Genomic DNA, 16,017 nt, shown 5'->3' on the forward strand with positions numbered 1-16,017 from the left:
AGATTCGGCATAAGGTGGCCAAAAAAGGGGAAGAGATTCTGACACCCAAAGGCAGGAAAACCAAAGGACAGAGAGAGTTGGGAGCAGTGGTGCAGGAATACCCAGAAATCAAGCCCAGAATCCCCAAGGATCTATGGCATCTATGGGACATTTTAGCAAGAAGGACTCTGACGTGGTCCTGCCCTATTGCCCACTGACTGTAGTTTTGAAATCCTTCCTGAAGCTAAATTCCCCAAAGCTAAACTTTACTGAATGACTCCATGGGAGTTATTTCATAGATAAAAACATGGATTTATTCAACTGCCTAGACTGCAAGTGGCAGTCCAGGAAAAGAAGAACTCTTTGTGCATTGACTATAGGGGGCTAAATGTGGTGTGCAAAGAAAATGTCTACCCATTGTCCCTGATGAAGGACATGCTGGCGCATCTAGCCAAAGGCAAAATCTTCACTAAATTAGATTTGTGGGAGGCTTATTACTGGGTTCAGATCAAGGAGGGCGATGAATGGAAAACTGTGTTCAAATGCCCTCTGGGATATTTTCAATGCTATGTGCTCTTTTTTGACCTGCAGGCCTCCCCAACTGTGTTCATGCAACTGATCAATGAAGTGTTGCATGACTATTTATAAAAGGAGGTGTTGGTATATTTTGATGACATTTTAATATATACTGAGACTATGGAAGAGCATGTGAAATTGGTGCGGGCGGTCATACAAAGGCTCTGAGCAGCTGAATCGTATGCAAATCTTTCTAAATGTGAATTTCACCATGTGAATTACCTGGGTTACAGTACATGTAATGAAGGAGTGGAAATGGATCCAGAAAACATGAGGGCAGTGTTAGAGTGGGCCCCTCCCCATGCTAGGAAGCAGTTATAGAAATTCCTAGGCTTTGCCAATTTCTACCGGCAATTCATCCCTTCATTTGAAAAGATTGCATTACCAATCACCAATCTTTTAAAAACTAGAGGCGAGGGCAAGCCAAAGCTGAGTCAGCTACTTAAGTGAACCAAGCAGTGTTCAAGAAACTCAAATAGCTGTTTGTGGCAGAGCCTGTGCTAAAGTACCCTGACACAATTGCTCCTTTTGTAATTCAGGCGGATGCAAGTGATGTAGCCACGGTGGCCGTGCTATTACAAAAGAATGCCCACAGCCTGTTACAACCATATGCGTACACCTCTAAAAAAAACTTACCAAAACTGGTGGGCAGTGTGGGAGGAGGCATATGCAGTGCAGTGGGCCCTGCTTACTTGGTGATATTTCCTAGAAGGGGCAAAAAACCCGTTTAAGGTGTGGACTAACCATACAAATTTGGAAGCCCTGAAAACTCCACACAAGTTATCCCCTAAGCAAATCTTTAGCCCTTAATACTTTAATTGGTTCAATTTCACTCTGTGCTATATATTCCAGGAAAGAAAATTTTTATGGTGGACACTTTCTCTAGGTTGCCCCAATACAATAGTATTAAAGCCAAAGTGGTTTGACCAGCCATCCTCTTGAACCAGCTAGCAGCCTACCCTCAGGAAACCACTAGATTTCAGGGAAGGAGCAGCCTGGGATTTCAAATGAAGTGTATGAGAAGTTTAAAGAAGCACTAAAGCTTAATGGATGGCTCACTGCTCATAAAAATGATTGCCCCTTGTGCTATGGAATAGCTTGGTTTGTGGCTAAATTTTATGTATCCTCAAGCTTGAGGAGCATTGTTTTAAAAGGTGCTCATGACTCTGCTTCTGTGGAATGTTTTGAATTTGTAAAAACCTTGCCCTTAAGTGGCAATTTTGGTGATCTTTTTTGAAAAATGACATTGAAAGCTATGTGGCCAGATATCTAGTCTGTGCAGCTGCTAAAAGACCACCAGGGAAGCCAAAGAGACTTTTGCAGACTATTTATTGCCAGCCCCCAAGCACTATGGAAAGAAATATCAATTGACTTTATTGTAGAACTACCTGAAAGGGGGGGGGGGGCACACTGTTATTTGGATTGTTACTGATTTTTCTTTTAAATAGGTGCATTTGATCCCTTGCCCCAAAATCCTCTCAGCAAAAATGTTAATTAAGCTTTTTGTGCAATGTGCGTATAGATTGCATGGTTTTGCTGAACACATTATTTCAGATAGAGAGGTGCACATCACAGTTTTGGCAGGAATTTTGAAAGCTGTTAGGAACTGCACAGGGCTTAACATCCTCCCATCATCATCAAACTAATGAGACATGTGAGAGAGCCAATTTGTTCCTGGAACAGTACCTCATGTGCTACATTAATTACCACCAAGACAATTGGGCTGACCTTGCAGAGGTGGCATACAATAATTCTGTGCATAGTAGCCCATTTACCCCATTTAAGATGACCCCTGGTCAAGTCTTTGTAGCTATGCCAGAGCTGCCTTAAGAAAAACTTCAAATACTCTCCTTTGCAGAGTGGATAGCGCAGCTCCAAAACACTTGGCTAGTAGCCCATAAGGCACTGGAAGATGCATGTCAGGCACATAAGAAATAAGCTGATAAAAATGTGTGAAACCAAAAGAGTTTAAAGTGGGTGATAGAGTTTACCTTTCCACAAAATATTCACAGTCCACCCACAGTAAAAAAAAATGTGGCCTTAAATATGTTGGGCCTTTCCCCATTGTTAAAACAATTAAACCAGGCATGGTACAATTGGAATTGCCTAAGAATGTTAAACCCTACGTTTAAACCCTACATTAACCCTACATTTCATTGCAGTTTACTGAAACCTGAAACTGTGTCTCATCTTTGCCCTATACCTGACACCCTGCCTGTGCACATTTTAATTGAAGGAGAGCAGTATTTTGAAATTAAGGAAACACTAGATTCTAGGGAACATAAAGTGAAGGTCAAATGCCTCATGGCATGAAAGTATTTCCCCTTGCAATCTGAGTGAGTACATGCTAAATATGTCTGGGCACCTAAACTCCACCAAACAGTTCATAGAAAATACCCTGACAAACCTTGGATGGATTAGTGATTTTATTTGGGCTATATTGCTTTGTTTTACCTATGGGTATTTTGTTTTCTTTTTTCTTTTAAATAATTGTATTAATTATAAACATTAAAAACATTGAACGTGGTGGTCTTCTTTGATGTCCATTTCAGTCAAAACATTTTACCTTAGAAAAAAAATCAAAAGATATAAACATTTACACACACACACAGCTTTAAGCTTTGTATCTTTTTAGTTCTTTTTCTCATACCTCAGGTATAAGGTTTCTCACCTCTTTTTTATTTCATCTTAAATTCTTATTTCAGTTGAACTCCCTTTCATGTCCCTCCAATAATAGAATTTATTCCATATTTTATAATATTCTGATTCATCTTGTTCTTTCAATTCTAGTGTCAACCTATCCATTTCGGCGCATTGAAAAACCTTATCAATCATAGTATCTTCACTTTAAGTTTCATTTGCTTTCCAATTTTGGGCAAATATTATTCTTGCTGCTGTGATATAGATAGGCATCAGCCTATAATTAGATAGGCATCAGCTTTGCTAAAGTTTTCTTCCATTATTCCTAGTAAGAACATCTCTGGTTTATAACTAATTTTTAACCCCGTCATTCCCTTTAGCCATGACCAAATTTTGTACCAAAACTCCTGAGTTATTTTACATGTCCATCATACATGATAGTAAGTGCCCCATTCTTTCAAGCATTTCTGACAGTTGGGCGATTGGCTTCCATACATTTTAGCTAGTCTAGCTGGTGGGAGATGCCACCTGTAAAACATTTTGTACAGATTTTTCTTGAAAGATGTCGCTAGTGTAACAATATTTCGCTTCCAAATTCCAAATTTGCTGCCATTGGTCTAAATTTATACTATGTCCAAAATCCCTAGCCCTGGTTATCATCGATTCCTTAACTTGTTCTTCATACATTTTATGATCAAGTAAATATCTATAGATTTTCTTTATTTGTTTAACCTCTGGTCCTGTTAAGATTTTATCTAGTGCTGTGTCCTATCAGTTGATTCCCTGTTGTTGTTTTTTAATCTTTTTTGTATCTAGACTGTATTTGGAGATAGGCCCACCATTCCAGAATTATTTCTCGTTGTTTTAGTTCCTATCTCTGTTTTAATTGACCTTCCTCAGTTGTGATATCTTTTTGTCTGGGTGTATAAATTTGGATATATTGTTGCTTCTAGCCAACCTGGTATTTCCATATAGTTTTGGAGTTTTATTTTGTTCCAAATCAGAATTAAGGCTTGCTGAATTTTATGCCTTAAAAAATATTGGTGAGCCATATTTCTACCAGGCTACAAGTACATGTGCCAACCCTTTTGTAGATCATGCCCTTCTAGAAGTAAGAGTCTTTTATTATTTAGATTGATCCAAACCAGGTCAGAGCTGCTGCCTGGTAATATATTTCCCATTCTGGGAAGCGAAATCCCCCTCTTTCCTTTGCGTCTTGAAGGAGTTTCAATTTAATCCTAGACCTCTTTCCCTGCCATACAAAATTTAGCGTAAATTTATTCAGATCTTTGAAGAATTTGTTTATCTAGTTTAATCGATATGTTATGAAACAGGAATAGGACTTTAGGAAATATATTCATTTTAATTGCTGATATTCTTCCTATTAGTTACAGTCTTAGATTATTCCAACTTTCTAGAACTTCTTTCATTTGTTTTAATAGTTTCTCATAATTGTCTTCTTTGATCGTTGAACAACGTGCCAAAATGATAATTCCTAGGTATTTTATTTTTTTGAACTATTTGAATATCTAAGTGTTTGGCTAGATTTTCTTTTTGTTTATTAGTCATATTCTTGGCTATAATTTTCGTTTTGCTTTTGTTTATTTTCAGACCGGCTACCTCTCCATATTCCTCGAGTTTTTCTATTAATTTTGGGGCCATTTGCTCAGGATCTTCCATGATAAACACTAAATCATCAGCAAATGCTTGTAATTTAAAATTTTCTTTTTTGATTTTCAACCCTTTTATCTGAGGCTCTTGCTGAAATGTCCTTGCTAAAACCTCCAGTGTAAATATAAATAATAGTGGTGAAAGAGGACAATCTTGCCTCATGCCTTTCTGCAGGGGTGGGATTCAAATTTTTAACAACCAGTTCTGTAGGCATGGCTTAGGTGGTGGGCGTGGCTTGATGATCATGTGACTGGGTGGACATGGCTTGGTAGTCATGTTATTGGCTGGGTGTGGCCAACTCAATATCACTCACATCAAGGCACGCATCTCCTCACCTGGTCTCTCATGACTGTGGGGATGCTGCAAAAGTCGTAAGTGTGAAAAATGGTTATAAGTGCCATTGTACCTTTGAATGGTCACTCCACACAAGCAAAGTACCAGCAAAGGAGACGTTCCTGAGACAGGAAGTCTAATCCTGCCAAGGATGTAATAAGGGTTAACGGAGAAGCAGTTTCTGTAAGCAACACCAGAGTGTTTCCTTCCTGCCTTCCTTACAGGATTAGGCCAGTAATTTTTTCTAACAACCGGTTCTCCAAACTGCTTAGAATGTTAACAACCGGTTCTAGCGAATAGGTACGAACTGGTAGAATCCCACCCCTGCTTTTCTGTATATAAAAATTGTTTGTCGCTTCTCCGTTTATTATAATTTTTGCTTCTTGTTTTGAATATATTGCCATAATTATATTTAGAAATTTTTTGCCAATGTCCATATATTTTAATTGCTGTATTAGAAATGGCCAATTAACATTATCAAAAGCTTTCTGAGCATCAAGAAATAATAGTGCTACTTGACGATCGCTATGTGCTTCATAGAATTCGAGAATATCTAGGACTGTCCTTATATTATGTTTAGTTTGTCTTTTCGGTAAAAAACCATTTTGGTCACTATGAATAAATTCGTTCAGGTAATTTTTAAGTCTCTCAGCTATAATCATTGTAAATATCTTGTAGTCTGCATTCAGGGGATATTGGTCTGTAGTTTTGGATCTGTGTCTGGTCTGTATCTTCTTTTTGTATCAGGATGATATTGGCCTCTGTCCAGGATTTTGGTATTTTTGCCTCTAATAGCACTGCATTAAAAACTTTCAGTAGATGTTGGCTTAAAATATTTTGTTGTTCTTTATATAGCTCAGCTGATAATCCATCTGGGCCAGATGCTTTATTGTTTTTTTGTTTATCAATTGCCTTAATAATTTCTGACAATTTAATTTCTTCATTTAACATTGATTTTATTTCCTCTGAAATTCTTGGTAGATCCTCTTTTCTTAGATACGTCATGATCTTTTCTTCTGAGTGTGTTTCATTTTCCATATAAAGTTTCTCATAGAACCTCTGAGCAATTTCCTTCTTGGTATTCTCATCATAGTGTATATTTCCTTCTTCGTCCTGTAATTTGTTAATCCGTTGTTTATCTTTTTCTCTCCTTAGCTTTCGTGCTAACCATCATCCAGATTTGTTCGCATTTTTGAAGAAGTTCTGTTTGTCTAATTTGAGTTGTTGTGCTAATCTCTCTGTTTCTAGAGTGCGTAGTTTATGTTTAAGTAGGTCCATTTTATTTTTCAAACTTTTGTTGTTTGGTTCTTTCTGATGTAATATCTCTGTTTATAATCATCTTCTAACTTTTCCTGATAATGTTTTTTCTCCTTATTTCTCTTAGCTATGTAGGAGATTGCATGCTTTTGCTGTATCCCAAAGGAACTGTAAAGATATATCATCTTGTTTGTTCAATTTAAAGAAAAGATCCATTTCTTTTTCCATCTTTAATCTAAATTGTTTTTCTTTAAGGATTACCTGTTGGAAGGTCCATCTTGGTATAATCTTGTGTTCCTTCTATTGTAAACTTATAGGATTATGGTCAGCCCAGAGGTTGGTCTCTACATTTACTTTTTGGATTTCCAAGTCTATTTCCTTCAAAAGCCATACCATATCTATCCTAGACCATGCTTTATGTCGATTAGAATAGTATGTGTAGTAGTTTTCCTCATGGTTTCTTTCTCTCCAGGCATCAAGCAAATGTAAGTCTTTAGTCATGTCAGAGAATGTTTTTGGGAGAATTCTTTTATTTCCTTTTCTTATATCGTTACATTTGTGGTCTCTTGTTCTATCTACAATTGCATTGAAGTCTCCAATAATGCAGATCCTGTCACATCACTGATTATATTGTATAGATTTTTGTAGAAAAGCTCTTGGACTCCATTTGCTGTATAAATTTTGACAATTAGTATATTCTTATGGTTTAATTTGATCTCAACTATCAAGATTTTCCCTTCTTTATCACTGTAGATTTGTTTTGCCGCAATCTTGTTTTTCACATATAGAGCCACTCCTCTCTTTTTTTGCTGATCCAATGATACATACAAATTTCCTAGCTTCAGTTGTTCTAGGAAGTGTTTTTGATTGTTGTTTATATGAACTTCTTGAAGTGCAATTTTGTCTAGCTTTAATTTTTTGAGTTTGTTAAATATTTTCCATCTTTTTATTGGTGAGTTTAGTCCATTAATATTTGTTGACCAGATCTTATGCTCTTCTCCTATTTTCTTACTTGTGTCTTGTTTTAGTGCTTCTGGTTGTTCTAATTTCCTTAGGTTCCTCAATTCTTCTTCATGGTATTCTAGTCTATCCCTTTCTCCTCCTCTCCTGACTTTCTCTGTAACCCGTGGCCTTTCCTTTTCTTCAATCACTCATCCTATATCTCTTCCAGTGGTGGGATTCAAATTTTTTTTACTACCGATTCTGTGGGCATGGCTTATTTGGTGGCTGTGGCTTAGGGTCACATGACTGGGTGGTCATGGCTTGGTGGTCATGTGACTGGGGTGGTCATGGCTTGGTGGTCACATGACTGGCTGTGTGGCTTGGTGGTCATGTGACGGGGTGGGTGTGTCACTCACATCAAGGGGTGCCTCGCCTGGCCCCTCTCCTCCCAGCCATTCCTTGTCACACCCAGCCTCAACGTATCTATAGTTCTGTTAAAATGTTTACCTTTTTTTGACTTTATTATCTACATACTATAGATGTACTTTCATGGGCCACTGAAAGGAGGAAATGGCTCACATGCTTTGCCCAAGAGTGTGATAGGCAATAGGCTTTTAAGGGGCTGCCACAAAGAAAGGGGGACAATGTATTTTCCAAAGAAGCAGAATGTAAACAAGAAGCAATGGATGGAAACTGAACAGAGAGAAGCAATCTAAAACTAAGGAGAAACTTCCTGACAGTGAAAACAATTAACCAGTGGAACTGCTTGTCTCCAGAAGTTCTGGGTGCTCCAACACTGGAGGTTTTTAAGAAAAGACTGGACAACCATTTCTCTGAAATGGTATAGAGTTCCCCCCAAGGTCCCTTCTAAGTGTTATTCTGTTATTCTGACACCTTTCCCAGGACCTCTATTCAGATTTTGGCATCCTCACAGTTTTCCTGCTTGAGCAGGGGGTTGGACTAGAAGACCTCCATAGTCCCTTTCAACTCTGTTAAACACACCTGTATTTATGCTCTGGACTATTGACATATAAACCATGAAAAGTACCTGGGCAAAAGAAAGGCAGTAAAATCACTCTAGGTGTAGGGACAGTGCAAAATATTAATATATGATAAATAATGGAACAATTAAAAATAATAGCACAGGATTTTTCTCTTCCCCCTTCCTTCTTTTCTTTCTTTCTTTCTCTCTCTCTCTTTCTTTCTCCCCTTCCTCTTTCTTTCTTGCTCTTTCTTTCTCTCCCTTCCTTCCTTCCTTCCTTCCTTCCTTCCTTCCTTCCTTCCTTCCTTCCTTCCTCTTTTTCTCTCCCTTCCTCTTTCTTGCTCTTTTCTTTCTTTCTTTCTTTCTTTCTTTCTTTCTTTCTTTCTTTCTTTCTTTCTTTCTTTCTTTCTTTCTTTCTTTCTTTCTTTCTTTCTTTCTTTCTTTCTTTCTTTCTTTCTTTCTTCTTTCTCTTATTCTCTTTCTCTCCTTCCTTCTTTTCTTTCTTTTTCTCTCCCTTCCTCCTTTCTCCCTTCCTCTTTCTTCCTTTCTTGCTCTTTCCTTCTTGCCCTTCCTCCCTTTCCTTCCTTGTCTCTATCTCTCTCACACACACCCCTTTTCTGGGAAGAACTTATTGGGTGAAATCCAGAGCAGTGAGCGGCAGAACAATGAAGAAAGCAGCAGCCCCGGAACATCCCTTTCAAAGCACATGGGCAGCGGGGGTGGCGGGGCGGTGGGCGGGCATGGTGCGGTTATGGGAAGCAGCCCCAGATCACAGCCTCCCTTTTGGGGCACAACAGCAGCGGCAGTGGCGGTGTGGGGGGGCAGCAGCATGGGGGCAGTGGCAGCAGCGCAGCTATGGGAGAGAGGTGCCCCAAAAGGGAAGGAGAAAGCCTTTGGCTTTCTGTTTGTTTTCTCCCCTCTGCTGGGGTGGAGAGAGGTGCGGAAGATCCCTGAAAGGGAAGGAGAAAACCTTTAGCTTTCTGTTTGTTTTCTCCCCTCTGCTGGGGCAGGGAGAGGCGCAGGAGAGCCCCAAAAGAGAAGGAGAAAGCTTTTGGCTTTCTGTTTGTTTTCTCCCCTCTGCTGGGGCAGGGAGGGATGTGGAAGGTCCTTGAAAGGGAAGGAAAAAGCCTTTGGCATTCTGTTTGTTTTCTCCCCTCTGCTGGGGTGGAGAGGGGCACAGAAGAGCCCCAAAAAGGAAGGAGAAAGCCCTTGGCTTTCTGTTTTTCTCCCCTCTGCTGGGGTGGGGAGGGGCATGGAGGCACCCCGAAAGGAAGGCCAGGAACTCCTGGGGCTGTTTCCCATAGCTGTGCTGCCACCACCACTGCCCCACCCCCGCCCTCTGGACTGGCCCGAAAATGGTGCCCCACCTTGGCCTCCTCCCACCTGGAAAGGTCCTGGGTGGTGGGGCAGAGGCATGGAAAGGCCCTGGGGGGTGGGCAAGGGCCTAGCGCAATGCAGAATTACTGTGAGCAGTGCAGGCAGAGCAGGGCTGCTCAGTTGGGGCTCAGGCACCACGTGGAGAAGTCACGTTAGGCAAGCCACGAAGGCCCAGTGTGCCACATAGGAAGGGAGAAGTGACTGGGCGGGGCAACCAGTGGGTGGGCGAGCTGCGTGAGTGAGCGAGCATCAGGTAGATGAGCAATTGGGTGACCGGGGAACCGGTTTTGGGGCGTGGCCAGCCAGAAGTCACTACCTGTTCTGCGACCCACACCAAATTCTTGCGACCAGAACTGGTGCAAACCGGCTGAATACCACCTCTGATCTCTTCCTTCTGTTGTGTCGCTTTCTTCTTCTTGTTCTCCTGAGTCTTCTTTAGTGTTGCAGTGTTGTTTATAGAATTCTTCAGCTTTCTGCACAGTATCTAGTCTATATCTGGTATTTTGTTTTCTTGTTTTAGGGCAAATGCCTCTGTTTTAAAGGTGGGAGGTGAATGTCAGCCTGCATCTTTGCTTTCTTTCAATCTTGCTGCCAGCTACCATGGAAATGATGGGGGTGAGAAGCATTGGGTATTTGGGAGGGGAAGCATGCAGGAGGTGCAAATGGAATTTCTGAGAAGTAATGAGGAGGCCTGGACTCAGAGACGCCAGCTTGGTTGTTTAACATTTTCAAGGCAAACAGTCCTGGCTTCGGAATGAATGAAGGAGAAGTGATGCATCTAAACCAGAGACTTTCCCCAAATAACTTCCTGGCTAAGGATTGAACTCTGGTTGCCTGGCTACTGGAGTGTGTGCTCTGAGGTTTGTTTCAATTTGTTTCTTCACATGCATTTTGCTTCAGATCTTGCCTGACTTTTGCTGCATTGAGCTCTTTCCTAGTAAAAGTACTTTTCTCTAACTCTATGGAGTCAAGGGTTTTTCTTTCCTAGGGATTGTGCAGGGGCATCCCTGACACCTATAGAGAAAAAAAATGGCCCTATTCTATAACCATACAGTACAGTTAAGTATCATTCCATTGAACTTGATTTACAAATAATATGTACTACCAGTATTGATACTAGAAATGTTTTAATGAAAACATACCCAGCTTATACTCACAAGTTTATACATGACAATAGTTGCAACCCGAGATGCAAAGTATTAATATTCTTGGGTACTTAAAAGTTAAGAGACACTGTTATCTCAGGGTTTGAATCAAAATATGACAGTGTAGTATCAATCTAAAGAAGGAATAGGAAGGAAGTTCCTACTGAAAGCTTCCATTAAGTAATTTATTGGAATCTTTTCATAGAGTTTTCTTAGTGAATGAAGTTTACAGGTAGTTTCCATTATTATGTGAATGCAAAGCTTAGTTCAATTCCTGGGTAAAAAGCCAGATATTCATACCTCTCCAGAATAGGGTAAGGGTTTTGTGAACTTCAGAGAAAAGACTATTCCAAAGAGTGGCAACATGTACATTGAAGGGAAGGGAAAATATCCATCCAATCTGACCTAGTGATATCATATTATTATCACTGAAGATCCATGTGTTTACAATATCAATATAGCCATTTTGTGAGTGGTTTGACAATAATAATTATCACAAATGTAGGCTTGTTTGCTTTCCTATTTAAAAATGTTTTAAAATTGTTTGTCATTTCACTGGTTATTTATAGCTCATAACCATTCCTTTATTTTACAAAATTTTGAAAATATGAGATTAACAATTTAAACTTTCAATAGCATTTGATTTTCCTATAAAGAAAACACTAACCACTGGAGATAATTGACAGGGTAAGACCTCATCCCTGTGCCATTAATCTCCTTGCTTTTAGCTTTATGCATAGCTTTAAAAATGTTAATTGTTTGCAATTAATCTTTATTACTGTCTGTAAACTGCCCATAGATGAGGGGGGTAGCATCTAAAATAAATAAACATTTTATAAAATAATGCACACTGTATAATTAATGAATATACAGCATGTATGTGTGTGTGTATACATTCTGTATCTGCATATACAAAACCAAACCTGAAAAATAAGCAAACATCTGCTAGTCTAATCTTAAATTTTAAAGTAGAAATAATTGAACAACTTGCAAAAAGTGTCCTTTGGAAACTAGAGAACATATTCATTAGATTTACATTTTGGGATACATTTAAGGTGATATAACTAGACTTGCTTTAGTGATATTAAAGTTAGTCTGATTACTGCATGCTTTAGTTTTTGTAATTTTAAGTTGAATGCTACTTTGTTAAGAATGTTTATAGGTAGGCTTAGTAGTGAACCATGCAATGAAAAACAAACAATAAGGAACTAACCATTCCTATGATTAATCCATGCTCTAAGAAACTATTTATATCTTATGTTCCAGTTACTTTATAAACAACATGTTTATCCCTGTCACTCATTACAGTGGATTATCTTAAAATGGATTATGGTGACTGTAATTCTCTTCTGCCCAAAGGAAATCTCTTGGGATAAATAACAAGTTCAGGTATATCTTTGGCCTCAGAATAAAAACTATCTAAGCAGAATATTGAACTTCAATTTGAAATATTCTATTCATCATCAAAATCTTCAATATCCCTCTTTTTTTATACTTTGGCTGTTTCTCAGTTATTTCTTTAAAAAATAAAATGGCTAGCAAGAAGCAAAGAAATTTATCTTACAAAAAGGTAGTCATATATTAATTGGAAATTCTAGTTTGTACTGCAAGCTATATTGTAAACGATACTTTGAAAATACTGATGTGTAATTCTTTGTATTATTTTCTAGGCTGTGAGAAGTCAGAAGTTTCTTGAACAAAGTATCCACTCTGCTCAGGAGATTGACAAAACCCTTCAATTAATTCAAGAGTCTCTGGCCTTCATTGATCGACAATTAACAGGATATATTATAGATCGAATTGATGCAGCACATGTACCTCAAGAAGCACAGGTGAGCCATATAACATGTAATTGCATTAAATAGTTCTATGTTTCAAGGAGTCAGTAAGAATTTATTTTATTAGATTGTTCTAAACTTACAATGATTCTAGAATTATCATTGATCTAACTCTTTCAAAATTGCTAGCCGGCAAATGAAAGAGAAACCGCATAAAATCAAAAGGATCACATATATTTTCAAGTAAAATTATATTTTATGTTTATTTTATCTTTCCTGATGCTAATGTAATATTATTTTATCACACCAAATGTTTATATTGTAAAATTAAAGTAATAATAGTTTTTTGAAGTGCTAATTTTATCATGCCATAAGTTACTCATCATGATTACTATTTTCATTAATTTATATTTACACCCCCCCCAAGTGAATACTTATTGAATTACATACAGATATTGCATTTAATTATTTGTACAATTTTATGCATATTGTCTTATATAAAAGAGCAGAGTGTTATAGATAGATGAAAGCCAATTTTATGTTGTAGTTAAGGCATCAGAATAGAAACCATGAGACCATGAATTCTAATCCTGCCTTATACTCAAAGCCAACTCAGTGACTAGTCATTTTTTCTCGGCTCTAGAAAGAGGCAGTGTATGTACTCTGTGTGTGTGTGTGTGTGTTCCCATTCAATCATGTTTGATTCTTGGAGACTGCTAGGACAAGTCCCTGAAGTTTTCTTGGCCAGGTTTTTCAGAAGTGGTTTGGCCCAGAACCTGGCCAAGAAAACTTCAGGAACTTGTCCTGACAGTCTCCAAGAATCAAACATGATTGAATGCGGAACACACACACACACACACACACACACACACACAAACATATACATACATACATACATACATACATACATACATACATACATACAGGTGATCTTTTCCAGTATCTTTATGTAGATGTTAAATGGAAGGACCATTAAAAGAATAAAAAAAGAAATCCATTATATATAATCTGGCTAAAATTTATTTATATAAAACCAAAATCAATATCTTGTATGCAAATGTCCTATACAGAAATAATCACTTGGTATTGTTGTGGTAAGTATAATTAGTTGGTTTTGTAACCATTTCAGATTATTTTATTTTTATTTATTAATTTATCATATTTGTATAGCCACCCAATCAACAAGAGTATTATTTCAGGTCATACTGTTCTTAGGAGCATGTTTCCAATATTCAGTCATTTTGTGAAATTGATGAGCCCGAGTAATGTCAATGTCCATAGTCACAGTAAAATTATTTTCTATTCTGTTTCTTGTCTATTTTATTTATTTATGATTTATTTATTTATTAAATTTGTATGCCTCACATTTCACCAAGAGGTGACTCTAAGGCCAACTGGAATTCCTTTACTGCTGGGGTCTACAGCATGCACAGGTGGGGTGGGCCAATCCCATTGGAGTGAGATGTTCCTCAGGTAATCTGGACCCATGCCACAAAGGACTTTAAAGGTAATAACCAATACCTTGAATTGGACCAGGAAGCAAACTGGCAACCAATGCAGCACAATGCAACATGAGTCACCTTAGAGACCCAAGAACTATCTGCACAGTTTCATTCTTCCTAGCTGTAGCTTCCAAATATTCTTCAAGGGTAGCCCCACATAGAGTCCATTGTAAAGTCCAGACATAAGATGACCAATGCTGAGTGAGTACAGTGACTCATGATTCAGGAAAGGCACAAATGGCTCAGTACAAAATTCCACAAAGGCTCTCCTAACCACACTTGCCACCTGCTTTTCAAGCAGCAGTTGAGAGTCCAGAATTCCCAAGTTATGCAGTGGGTATGTCTGAAGCAGTTCAACCCATCCAGAACTAAAGATATTAAAGACCCTGATCCTGAAGCTCATGAACCAAAAGCCACTCAGTCTTATCATTATCTTACCATTAATGTTACTATTGGATTTACTTTTTGACATCTCATCCAACTAATAAATTATATAGAACTCAGACAAATCATCCTTTAATATTTTAATGTTAAATATGGTTTCCATTTTATGAAGTACCATAATAAAACAATGGAAAACTGGAAATTTCATATATCAGAGAAACTGAACTTGAATTATCTTTTTCTTAATACTTTGAAAGGATTATTACAAATAATACTATTAGTTTTGTAGCTCTAGTATGTATGTATTTTAATTCTGTTCATGCTGTAGTACTTAATTATGTATTGATAGCTTTTATATAGTTACCCAATACAAATAATGTAACTCTAAATAGGTTACAAAAAGTTAATATTGGAACACAATTACATTTTGAACACACACCTCAAATTTATCATTATTTATTTATTATTTTTATTATTAAATTTATATACCACTCATCTCTCTGTATGGGGCAAGTCTAGGTTTTGGAGTGACTCTTATCATACAGTTCCATCCATATTATACAAATCTCCACTTCTACAATGTCTATTTCTGTTTTTGAGCCATCTGTGAAAATACATATCAGATTTGATCTAGAGCATCAGCCAACTTCCAGAGCAATGTTTTGAAGTATACAAATGAATATAAATCTATTCTATCAACAATGTACAATCTATTAGTGTACTGATGCTATTGGAATTCAACTTTAATAATTTAAATGTATTTATTCCAATGTCTTTGTGTAAATTCAGATATATTAATCTTGTAAAAAATAATATAATTTGATTCAAACATGTTTTCTCTCCACCACCACCACCCAGAAAATTCAATCAGACTTAACAAGCCATGAGATTAGCTTGGATGAAATGAAGAAATGTAACCAGGGTAAAGAATCTGCCAAAAGGATATTCTCTCAAATTGATACTGCACAGGTTTGTGAACTTAATTTGCTTTTGCAGATTAATTTCAAATCTAGCTTCAAATATTCAAAATAAATTTAATTATGTGTTAATCCACCTCCCATCCCCTCTGACTTGTGACTATATGACTGTAACTTGTTGCTTGTATCCTTACAATTTATACTGACTGTTTCCTAGTATGATTTGATTGCCTATTTGTACCGTATGACAATATTAAGTGTTGTACCTTATGATTCTTAATCAATATATGTTTTCTTTTTATGCACACTGAGAGCATATGCACCAAGACAAATTCCTTGTGTATGTAATCACACGTGGCCAATAAAGAATTCATTCATTCATTCATTCAACATGCCATGACCTGAAAAGGAACTAACATTGTGCAAAGCTTTAGACCTGATTCAAAAATGTGCTTTGTAGCACATGGATTTATAAAATTAATATTAATTAACTTAGCATGTTAATTAGCTACTGCACATTCTATTTATTACATG

The 16,017-nt window shown here is 37.5% G+C and overlaps 1 protein-coding gene across 7 annotated transcripts in view; it reads left to right on the plus strand.

Annotated features, from left to right (window-relative positions):
• DMD (dystrophin) overlaps positions 1 to 16,017 on the plus strand; it is a 1,185,061-nt gene that overhangs the window by 426,809 nt on the left and 742,235 nt on the right. For all 7 annotated transcript variants that reach the window (XM_087966867.1, XM_087966866.1, XM_087966869.1 and 4 more), the window contains exons 29-30: positions 12,573 to 12,734; positions 15,425 to 15,535. In XM_087966867.1, the coding sequence (XP_087822993.1) occupies positions 12,573 to 12,734; positions 15,425 to 15,535 (273 nt within the window). The remainder of the gene's footprint in view (positions 1 to 12,572; positions 12,735 to 15,424; positions 15,536 to 16,017) is intronic.

This window comes from Notechis scutatus, chromosome 5, assembly GCF_049901735.1.
Source record: "Notechis scutatus isolate UNSWTSFEM ecotype Mainland chromosome 5, rNotScu1.2, whole genome shotgun sequence".
NCBI lineage: Eukaryota > Metazoa > Chordata > Lepidosauria > Squamata > Elapidae > Notechis > Notechis scutatus.